General features: G+C 38.6%; 1 protein-coding gene across 1 annotated transcript in view; it reads right to left on the reverse strand.

The window, feature by feature from the left end:
- The window catches only part of sbf2 (SET binding factor 2), a 598,480-nt gene that overhangs the window by 172,868 nt on the left and 413,232 nt on the right, over window positions 1-12,380 (reverse strand). The window contains exon 17 of the mRNA XM_080190221.1: window positions 5,696-5,764. Coding sequence (XP_080046347.1) covers window positions 5,696-5,764 — 69 coding nt within the window. The remainder of the gene's footprint in view (window positions 1-5,695; window positions 5,765-12,380) is intronic.

Here is a 12,380-nt window from a genome sequence, read left to right on the forward strand (position 1 = left end):
CAAACCACTCCAGAATCTGAGAGAAGTAGGGAAGAGACTTCATCACAACCCAACCCAGATCAAACAGTCTGACTCACACAGTAAAATCCTTAATTGTCAGACATCAGCAGACCAGGCATGATTTGCATATTGTCATGTTGCACTTCACAGCACAACAAAGTGCAACTATTCTTTCACCAGCACAGCTGATACTTGGCAGACAGGTGCAAATGATCCCACCAAGTCACCATGTACACCTACACTTTCAGAGATCTAGGATGAATTTGAAGGATGTGCATGACCAGTATGCAGGCAAAGAACTATCAAGCTTAATAATTGGGCAGAAAGTTTGGATTTTACATCCCATTGACAAAACTTAGAACCAGCTGAGGTCACGTATATGTCATGAACCAAGATCTTATGAGGTACTCAGACCTAGATAACATGATGTTAAAATGGAATCGATATTAAAGCAGTCAGATGTCGAATCATGAAACAAAAAGCAATTCCATTGCAAGCGGAACATTCCTACAGATCCAGGTCATTGTGAAAATCAATATGGAATTAGCAATCCCATTCTAGATTTACAGTGACTAGATTGGGGCACATCAGCAGACCACTGTTATGCTTCACAAACACAAATTCAGAACTTTGTAAAGTTTAAATATGTACTGTATAAGAGTTTCCTATGTTGTAAATAGTTATTGGTTGTTTATTATTAAGGGAAAAGTTTAAGTTCAAATAAAAGGGGAATTTGGTGGTACCTTTGGTTATGATCCTTGTACATCACCAGATACGAAAGGTACTACATGATAAGTACGTCGTCATCCAAGCAGCTATGATATCAGGAGCTCTCCCAGATTTTACTTGTGCTACTAAATCTTCATGAATAAAATATACACTTCCGAGTTTACCAATCCCATTTAAGTGGTTGATGTGTTTGTGTTCAGCAGTAAGAAAAGGAAACACAAAATTAACTTCCAGGATGTTGATGATGGGGGCACTCAGAGATGGTAATGCCATTGAATGTCAAGGGGAGATGGTTAGATCCTCTCTCACTTGTTGGGGATGGTCTTAGCCTAGCACTTGTGTAGTGTCAGCGCTACTTAGCACTTATCAGCGCAAGTCTGAACATCGTCTAGACCTTGCAGCAAATGGGCATGAGCTGCTTCAGTCTATGTGGAATTGTGAATGGTGCTGAACATTGTACAATCATCAGCAAACAATCCCATTTCTACCCTTAGGATGGAGGGAGGACATTGATAAATCACTGTAGGTAACTGGGCCTAGGACATGACCCCAAGGAATTCCTGTATCGATATCTTGAGGTTTGAGATGATTGGCTTTAACAACCACAACTATCTTCCTTTGCGCTTGGTATAACTCCAATCAATGGAATGTTTTCCTCCAATTTTGATCAGGATATTTAATGCCACATTGGGTCAAATGACGTCTTGATGTAGTTCAGCATAGGGAATATGCTATGACATGTTTTTTAAAAAAAGTAACAAAAGGAACTAAAATCCATTGATAAAATTCTTTAAGTACAGGAACATAGAAAAGGAGCAGAGGCATGCACACAAATATTTAATGTGATTAAAAAGGCCTTAAAAAGGCAAACAGTCTCACTTGGCAATCTGTCATGTTCTTATAAAACGGAATTGTCTCAATTTCTCTTTCAATACCTTTAATTTTAAATTGCATCACTTAACCCTTGAAGCCTTGCTGTGCAAGTCCAGAGCCACCAGCGCAACAACTACAGTGCCTACACAAGTCTGTCCAATACGTGTCAGGACATTCCGCGCCCAAATTGGCCTGATTAGCCATCTTCGGACACACCGTATCCAGCCTCAAATCGATTAATGGTGTCAAAGTCCTCATTGACGATGATGGACGAACAACAACAGCATCACTTAACTCGCAAAGCCAATGGAAAAAATTTCCTGGAATTAAATTCTTCATTCTGAGAGGGACCTCGGGGTCCTTGTGCATGAGTCGCAAAAACCCAGCCTGCAAGTGCAGCAGGTGGTCAGGAAGGCGAATGGGATGCTGGCCTTCATAGTGAGGGGGATTGAATATAAAAGTAGGGAGGTCTTGCTGCAGCTGTATAGGGCATTGGTGAGGCCGCAGCTGGAGTACTGTGTGCAGTTTTGGGCGCCGCACCTGCGCAAGGATATTTTGGCCCTGGAGGGAGTGCAGAGGAGGTTTACTAGGCTGATACCGGAGTTGAGGGGGTTGAGCTATGAGGAGAGGCTGAATAAACTAGGTTTGTACTCGTTAGAGTTTAGAAGAATGAGGGGAGATCTCATTGAGACGTATAAGATGATGAATGGGATGGATAGGATAGAGGTGGAAAGACTCTTCCCGCTCAAAAAAGACAGTAGGACTAGGGGGCACAGCCTCAAGATAAAGGGGGGGCGGTTCAGAACGGAGTTGAGGAGGAACTTCTTCACTCAAAGGGTGGTGAATCTCTGGAATTCTCTGCCCGTTGAAGTGGTGGAGGCTGCCTCGCTAAATATTTTTAAGAAGCGGGTTGATGGGTTTTTGATAAGAGAGGGGATTAAGGGTTATGGGGAGAGGGCGGGAAAGTGGAACTGAGCCACGACAGATCAGCCATGATCTTATTGAATGGCGGGGCAGGCTCGAAGGGCCAGATGGCCTACTCCTGCTCCTATTTCTTATGTTCTTATGTCTTAATATCCAGTAAGCAAGACCCAGGGTAGTCAAATTTTCTACATTTGGGTGATACTGAGGGTTGGAAAAGGTTTAGATGAAGGCTACAGGAATGGCTCCTAATTTAATATGGTAGCGATCTCCAGATTGGTGTTGGAGGCAGGATTGATAACTTTAAAGAAGCTTAGACTCAAGGATTATGGATTATACAAATCATGGTTTACGTAATCTCATGGACTAGTTTCAATTTCATGGACAGATTACAAAATAATTTTTCAGATTTTCTCCTCTGATTGGCAGTGGAATTCTGATCTAGTTTTACATCTCTTCCAGCAGACTACATGGCTTCTTTCCACAGATATTCACAGTTCCATCAGTTACAAGGAAGCAACATTAGACACTTTCATGATAAGGAGCAGGGTAAAGCAAGGTTGCATCCTGGGACCAACTCTCTTTGGCATACTCTTCTTTCAATAGGTATTATGCACTGTGACTCAAAAGAGGATGTCTATCTGCATGCCAGACCTGACAGCAAGTTTACCATGTGACAAAATTGGGTGCAAAACCAGAGTTTAGGATGTCCTAGTCTGTGAGATACTGCTTGGTGATGATGCTGTGCTGGCATCCATACTGAAGTTCACTTGCAACAGCTTGTAGGCTGGTTCTCCAAGGTTTGTAAGGAGTTTGCATTGACAATCAACATCAAGACGACCAAAGATATAGGTCAGGACACAGAGAGTCCATCTTCCACCAACAATGACAACTTCACTCAGGAATTTGTCGACAGCCTCTCATATTTGGAATCAATAACTGATGCAACTTGTCACCTGATATCAAAGTCAGCACCAGGAATGCCAAAACCTTTGTTATCTTGAAGTTGAGAAATCATGCGTGGGCCAACAGCAAACTCATCAAAAATACAAAACTGCATATATACCAGATTTGCATTCCCTGCACCTTCCCCCAGAGTGAAACATGGGCAACTTATGCAAGTTAAGAAAAGCAGCTAGATGGTTTCCACCTCTGCTGCTTCAAGTGAATACTGGGCACATCCTATCAGGATGTTATGGATGTTCCCCAGTATGAAGGGATCTCCAACATGTTTGTCCTCAAGTCTGCAAATGGTTTTACTGGCCACGTAAACTGAATGGATGATGGCCGCATCTACAAAGATGTACTTCTGGCATGAGACCAACAGGTTGCCCACATCTGCAATGCAAGGATGTGGGTCAACGAGACCTCAAGTTGACCATGATTGGAGTCAATGCACGGGAAATCCTTGCTGCTGACCACAGTATCTGGAGACAAACAGTCAGGAAAGGCACAGAAAAAGGACAAAACAACTGGCCAGATAGCAGAAAGGAGAGCACACCAGAAGTAATAAACTTTGGATTGATGCCACTCATCTGTACCAACTGCAGAAAGGATTGTCACTCATAATTCACCCACCACAGTCAGATGATGTTCAATCCAGAAGTGACATAGACTACGCTCAGGGTATATCATCTACTGCGATGGATGGATGCCATCATCATCATAATATTTTCACCTACAAGTTGGCAAGTCCCCCTCATATTTATCTCCTGTCAATTTTGATCTGAGCTCTCCAGATTTGGTAACTTGGATGCACTCTTAAGGACAGTGAGTTTATTTTCCATACTGGGAAAATGGAAGCCCTACAGATATGCAGATAATTTGGCTTGAATTTGAAATTCATCACCATGGTTAAGTGTCTTCATATACATCAGGCATTCAGTTGATAAAAAAAGACTATGTATGCTAAAAGGAAAACTATTGTTTCTTAAACAATGCCATGTTAATACTTACATTATGTTTTCTATGGCAATGTGTGCAACATTAGAAATTTACAAAAGCTTTATACTTGAGAACACTATACTCATTCCAAAAGTTCCAGTGAAGATACAGAACGCGACTTTTACTTCGCAACTTGCCTCTTTAGGTTAGTTATAAACAGCGATAGAATGTAATTGCATACAGAATGAATGATAAATGTTTAACAACTGGAAAGTACAAAGAATTCAGGATTTAAAAACTTGGTGAAACATCTTGGATGCTAAATTAAATATAAATTTTACAAAATAAAATTGAGAATAAAAACATAATTTTAATTATGGTAAATAATTCCGGCTTGATTTCCTTTTAACAAAGTTGTTACTAATCAGTGGTCTGTGTAGATTCTCTCTCGGATCTCTTTCCCCTTGTGTTTTTTGTCATTCCTCATAGCTTATTAAATCTGGAAGGGTATGATAATCACTTTTTCCACGGTCAACACTATTGAGTCCCCTATTGCAAGGAAATTGTACTTATAGAAGAGCAAAATAGGTGATGTTAGTTTGCTTTTTACTCTATCAATTCTTGACAGCATAAAGGTGGAATGACAGAGAACAAACAAAATTAATTGCAGCTGGGGCTAAAGTCAGTGCTGGGCATTCCTGTCACTTGAATCTGAAGCTTGCAATGTATCTATTAGCTTTGATGAACTTGTGCCGCAAAAAACATGGGTACTTCTTTTTTCTCATGACTGACCTGATATAAAAACCTCCAAGTTATCCATTTTTTTTGTAATGGCTGGCAGTGAGTGAATTGTCAGTAGCTTATTTCACATTTCTGATGTTTTTATGTCTAATACTATTGATTATCTTACGGTCAATTGTATGCATGTCAACAAGTGTCAATATAGCACATATCTGATCACTAATTAATTAACTCTCCCATTTGCTAGCTAAAGCTGGATGTTCATTACAGATATAGTTGTTGGATGCTTAATAATCCTTGATGCTAAAAAAAACTTCAGTCAACACAAGAATGCCCTGTACAACCTTAGTTTTCCAAACTCTTTTGACTGTAATATGCTGGTATGAAGTGGAACACTATTTTAAAATCGAATATGATAGTTTGCAGATTGTATTTCTTCTTAATAAATCTAGTTGCTAAATTTCATACCTAGACCTTTGTGCAATCAAATCCAGACAAGACCCAAGTTTTCTCTGGGGAGTTTTGGCATGAAATCACATGGGCTTACCCGGTAAAATGCTGTTGTCAGTGGTAGCAATGTAGCAGCAACACAATATTCTTCAGAAGTTGAACAATCCTGAAAGAAACAAACAGGAAATCATAAATCTTGATACCTTACATTCCATTCGTTCGTAGCCAAGCTATCTCAGCTCAATTACCACCCACCTGTTTGATAAAGAGGCAATGCGTGGATGAATACAATTAACTGGTTCCAACAATAATTTACTACAGACAATCTTTAGGGACCTATCACTTAGTTTTAAGTATACTATTGGGATACAAGCTAAGTTTTGAATGAGTAACATGAAACAGAACCTGTAGCAATTTGTGAAGAAAAATCCTTCTAAAAATCCCCAACTTGAATGTACATACTACTGCAACTCCCAACAAAAGATATGTAATCTTAATTAAGATTATTTCCAACATTAATAACTGGGATATTAATGAAGACCAACAGTTTTTCCAAAATGGCTCAACACATCTGAGTTATTTTAACCAAAATGCCAAACATGTTTCTGAAAGCTGTCATGAGGCCCAGAGCAATAAAGTTCACAAAAATCAGGCTGTAATCTTCTAGTAAGGAAATGTTTGGAATGCCAAGATGTACTCTGACTTTTAGACCACAGCAGGGCTCCATTCTTGTAGGCTGTGTCCAAATTTTAAGCTACAACAGCTGCACTTTAAAGTTACAGACATTTTTTAAGTCATTGGAAGTATATTATTTAATTAAAACTACTACTGACCTGCAGACCATGCAATGAGGCAGCAATTTTCAGAGCATTCCAAATACAGGAAACCTGCTGTTGATAAACTCTTTTTTTGGCCAACTAATTGCTTTTAAGTAAATATATTTTTAAAAGTAGTATTTCCATTTTACAAGCAGAATGCATTTTGAAATTATATCAGCTGTGCATGTTATGCATATATTTATATAAATATACATACATATTATACACTTCAATCTGATATTAATTATTATTTTTGGGTGGGTTGTTTTGTGAAAAGAAATAATGACAAACATTATGTCACTTGAGGCATAAAGAACATGGAAGGTTTTCTGGTTAAGAAGTAGGATTATTCAGACCTGACAATTAACCCTGATAGATAACAGTTACCAAGAGGTAGCATGTGGTGGAGCTATTGTGACAGCTCTTTGCTGGAGATGTTGGGGAGATTTTCCCAAAAGGTTAAAAATTCATCTATTAGGAGGATAATCAGACCTGATAGTGTGTCATCCAGCAATGTAAAAATTATACTGAAACAGTCACATAAAATATCATTTGAGGTATCCAACCCTAAGCTGGTTAATTATCAGATATTGCCAAGCTACATACCACATTGTCCGAGTGGTACAAAACTATTCCCAACTTTCTATAACAATTTTGTGGCATACATTTTGTTTGTCACACAAATGTTCAAAGATTTAAAGGATCAGAAATATGTCAATTACTTGCTGTGCCATGTTAAGGATAGGTTAAGAGAAGGAAAGTTGTGGTGCAGAAAAGAAGGGCCATTAGATCAAATTCTGGATTAAATCTACATACAAGGAACATTCTTAGAGTGGAAAAAGTAGTGGAGAGAGAACAATTTAAACTAACAAAGAAATAGCTTGCATTTATCTCGTATTTTTCATGACTTCATGACATCCTAACTTGCTTTAGCAATTCTGGAGGAGTCATAAATACTGGTTGGAATATCAGGGAGAAAAGAAACATATTTTCCTCTGAATATAAGGACAGACAGTCAGGGCTCAGTTTAACATCATAACCACAAGGCAGAACAATTGAGGATGTAACGTGCCTTCATACTGCAATGAAATATCAGAGTGTGTTGCAGCAAGCATGACACATTCTTTCAATCCTCCTTTAACATGAAAATTGTGCTGTGGGAAAAGAGTAAATGTAACACCTTTGTTCAATAAGCATATACCATTCTACTTTCTCAGGAGATGAAGAAACTTTGGCAAGTCTGCCACAACTCTCACCAACCTCTTCAGATACACCATAGAAAGCATTCTTTCTGGTTGTATCACAGCTTGGTAAGGCTCCTGCTGCGTCCAAGACTGCTAAAAACTACAAAGGGTTGTGAATGGAGCCCAGTCCATCACTCAAACCAACCTCCCATCCATTGACACTGTCTACACTTCCTGCTGCCTCAGAAAAGCAGCCAGCATAATGAATGACCCCATGCACCCAGACATACTCTCTTCTACCTGCTTCCATTGGTAAAAAGATACAAAAATCTGAGAACGTGTCCCAACTGACTCAAAAACAGCCTCTTCCCTGTTGCCATCAGACTTTTGAATGGACCTACCTCGCATTAAGTTGATCTTTCTCTACATCTTAGCTTTGGCTGTAACGTTAAGTCTGTACTCTCTCCTTTCCTTCCCTATGTACAGTATGCTTTGTCTGTATAGCGTACAAGAAACAATACTTTTCACTGTATACTAATATATGTAACAACAATAAATCAAATATAGATCATGCCAGAAGTAGGAAAATTCTTAGACACCGCACTAAAAGACAAAATTAATTAATGCTTGCACAATGCATGAGCTATTCAGTTAGCACGAATTTTCTAAACTTAGTTGTATTTGACTTTTTTTAAAGAGATATCCAATTTGATTGATAAGAGGAATATCATAGGTATGGTGTAGATGGATTTGTAAGTTTTATGGCTTAATGGATAGGTGGTCCTCCTGGATATTTATTAGTGCCCTACTGTGGTGAAAGTTAATTACTTACACTCCAGTAGCAAAATGTGCATATTTGGTGATCCTTAACTTTTCATGAACTTGCACATAAACTCTTTGAGCTAAGTTCAGCAAAGTTCCCTGTAATTTGACAGAATGAAGGTGGGAGAGACAATATGTACAGCACACTCGATATTCAGAAATTCTGCAGGTTCAGACTTTTCAGCACCTTGATCAGGGAATTCTTAACCATGATGGTTGTTTGCGATGTGACCAGACACCTGACAGCCCCCAAAACCAAATTAACAGGATTTAGGAGAGTGTGGTGGAAGCCACATTGTTATATAGCATTTCCTTTTAGAACCTTAGTATATATTCACCTTTAAAAATGATTCACAAAATCTGAACCTTAATTAAATCTGCATATACCAGACACTTCTATTGCAATACATACTTCATATTAACCCTGAATGTTAAGAATATAAGATAGATATTGTAAATTGTTATATTTTTCTAACCTTGTAAAGTTTATTTTTGTTTGTTCAAAACCCGTGGAATCCTGTGGTTTTATTCTCTGGGTAGATGGTTTGAATGTCTACTTTAAACAAAATGTTTCTGGTCTCTGATCAAATCTTACCAAGAGCTCAGGAGACCCAGTCTAGGATCATAATAAAGAAGGTCTAAAGATTGCTTAAGGCATTGACTTTACCAATTTAATGAGTGGCACCATGCCAGAATACAACGAGCACGCCATCCTCCATATTGAATGCCTGTTTCCATGCCTGCCAAATGAGCATGAACCTTTGTTTCCTCTGTTATTTCCAGTTTCTAAATCCAAATTTCTACTATTCCATAATTTTCATATCTATTAATCCTCTCCCAATAGTCTCCAGTTTGATATTGAAAGTTCATGCACACCAATTTAAATACATTTCCTCTCTCCACCATATCTTACACACTCCCAAGGACTAATTTGTCAAGCAAAATCTTCCTTTCTGCATTTTGTTCTGCTGTTTCTAATTATTTTTTCTTCTGTGTGGATATCTAGCAAATTAATCTTTAATCGTTCCAGCTTGGTAACTCATCTGCATCCATCTATTACAACATGCCTCATTTAACAATTCTTTGGCATTCCATTTCATAATCAAAGTCACATTTCATTTAACATTTTCTGTTTGTGGTTTACCAATTAAAAGTCACCAGTGAATAAACAAGCATGCTGCATTGAACACTTTGAAATTATAGAGTTGCAAGTGATATTAGTGAAATTTGCACTGTAGCTAATACATTAGTAGCTGGTCTCTTCTGTTCTGACTGTATTTTTGAAGCTAGTTTATTCTGTTTCTGGTTCCACATTTACCTCTAGCTCTAGCTATGAGGAGAGGCTGAATAAACTAGGCTTGTACTCGTTAGAGTTTAGAAGAATGAGAGGAGATCTCATTGAGACGTATAAGATGATGAATGGGATGGATAGGATAGAGGTGGAAAGACTCTTCCCGCTCAAAAAAGACAATAGGACTAGGGGGCACAGCCTCAAGATAAAAGGGGGGCGGTTTAGAACGGAGTTGAGGAGGAACTTCTTCACTCAAAGGGTGGTGAATCTCTGGAATTCTCTGCCCGTTGAAGTGGTGGAGGCTGCCTCGCTAAATATTTTTAAGACGCGGGTTGATGGGTTTTTGATAGGAGAGGGGATTAAGGGTTATGGGGAGAGGGCGGGAAAGTGGAACTGAGCAGCGACAGATCAGCCATGATCTTATTGAATGGCGGGGCAGGCTCGAAGGGCTGGATGGCCTACTCCTGCTCCTATTTCTTATGTTCTTATGTTCTTATGTTCTTCCAATTCAATTTCAAGATCGCTGATGGCCACTTCTTGAATTTCATACTTCCTCACTTTTAATCGAAATTCTAACTTCAACTGCCTAGCCACACTTGTAAATTTGTCAGTGGGTAATGCCATTAAACTGTTCAAAGTTACTTCACTCTGTTCTAAAAACAAATTAGCGTCAAAAGTGAACATTTTGGTTAACAGGTAATCACTCTAATATACAAGAAAACAGTACTGGCATTTTAAATTAATTCTGGGGATTAATTTAGATCCCACTTCCAATTATTCTCCTTTGATTATGGTTCAAATATCAAACGAGCCCCCAAATATATGTCCCAACCATGATAGGAGAGATGAACCGATTCTTCTCTTTGTTCACACTCCTGGATTTGTTACAACAGACTTTGAAATTAAAGAGGTGATATTGGCAATTCAATATACGCACTCAATGGTTTTTAGCTTGGTCCAAGAAATAAGCTAACTAGGTTCCTTATGTTAACAAGTAAAACGTTTCTTTTAAAACTCACTTGATGTAGAAATTAATAAAAAGTTAAAATGTACCTCAAGTTCAAGTATCCACTACTGCAAAATTTCAGTTAGTTCTTGCGAAATAAAGGTGCCTGCATATCTGTGTGATTTGATTTCATTTCAAGCTGTGCCTGTATTGTACTTAAAGACCTAATGACATGAAAGTAAATAGGGTTAAAGAAAGACAAGGCTGATGCTTAGCAACCAAGGGCCCACACTGAAACAACCTGAGTACTTGTAGTTCAGTTGGAACCAGGTAGCTGAGAAGAAAGCAACTCTCACAGAAACTGTCAGCAGAGAGGCAAGACAATGGGCTAAGCGGCAAAAAGTAAGTCCCCAAAGCTAAAGAAAAAGATAGTTTTGGAAACCAGGGCATGAAACAGAAGTCCCATAAAGACTGAACTAAAAGAGATAGAGAACAGGAATGTGAACAAATTATTGGTCACTGAAGATACGAAAAACAAAAAGAGGCAGATAACGAAAAACAAAAAAAAGGCAGATAACGAAAAGCAAAAAAAGAGGCAGATAACGAAAAACAAAAAAAAGGCAGATAACGAAAAACAAAAAAAAGAGGCAGATAACGAAAAACAAAAAAAAGAGGCAGATAACGAAAAACAAAAAAAGAGGCAGATAACGAAAAACAAAAAGAGGCAGATAAAGCCTCCAGTTAAATACAGCTGAAATGTGCAGACCGAGTGAAGTCAGCTAGCAAGAAGCCAGACATCTGATGTAATCCTAAGGTTGGTGGGTTTAATACAGTCTGTGAAGCAGTTGTGTACCATTGGCATGGCTGGGTGCCTGACAGATTGTGTGGAAGCTTGAATGCACATGGTAATCCATGGCAGAAGAAAAATGAAAGAACTGAATTCCTGGAAGTGGATTCTTGAAAGACATCTAAGATAAGGCGTTGTTCAGGAGAAGATTCTAAGGTGTGGTTTTTGCAAATAGAATTTGGAACTACTCATGTCGAAGACAGAATTCCAGTGAGACTGGTTGGCTCTCCCTCTCTCTTTGCCTGCCTCTATCTTCAGTAACCAATAATTTGTTCACATTCCCGTTCTCTATCTATTTTAGTTCAGTCTTTATGGGCCTTCTCTTTCATGCCCTGGTTTCCATCTGGGGGGAATTTGAGGAGAAATTCACATAAGTTGTATTAGGTGGCATCTGCCACGTGGTTTCAGAGTGCATGTGTTTCTGACCACAGTTGACCTTTTAGTTTACATGGACTGTATACTTACTGAAAATGTTATAGTACAAGATATATTCTGTAAACGTGCATTATCCTTAAAAATCTGTGTACACCTGTGCAGATATACATGAGGTGAAGGAATATTTTGTTTTGTCCATCTCTTCATGTTTAATAAATGTTTTATTCTTTTGTTAAAAGTTAATTGGCAGTCCTGTGACTGTTCATCCATTTCTCTAAACAAAAAAAACAACAAAAGTTATGGTCTATTGAACCAGGGTTCCATTCAGGGATCTGAATGTTCAGTGGTATTTGTGGGGCTCAAAGAACAAAGAAAACAAAAAGTAAAGAAAATTACAGCACAGGAACAGTTCCTTCAGCCCTCCAAGCATGCACCGACCATGCTGCCTGACTGAACTAAAAACCCCTACCCTTCCTGGGTTCATATCCCTCTATTCCCA

Source organism: Carcharhinus amblyrhynchos, chromosome 6, assembly GCF_965287045.1.
Source record: "Carcharhinus amblyrhynchos chromosome 6, sCarAmb.v2.hapA, whole genome shotgun sequence".
In the NCBI taxonomy this organism is placed as follows: Eukaryota; Metazoa; Chordata; class Chondrichthyes; order Carcharhiniformes; family Carcharhinidae; genus Carcharhinus; species Carcharhinus amblyrhynchos.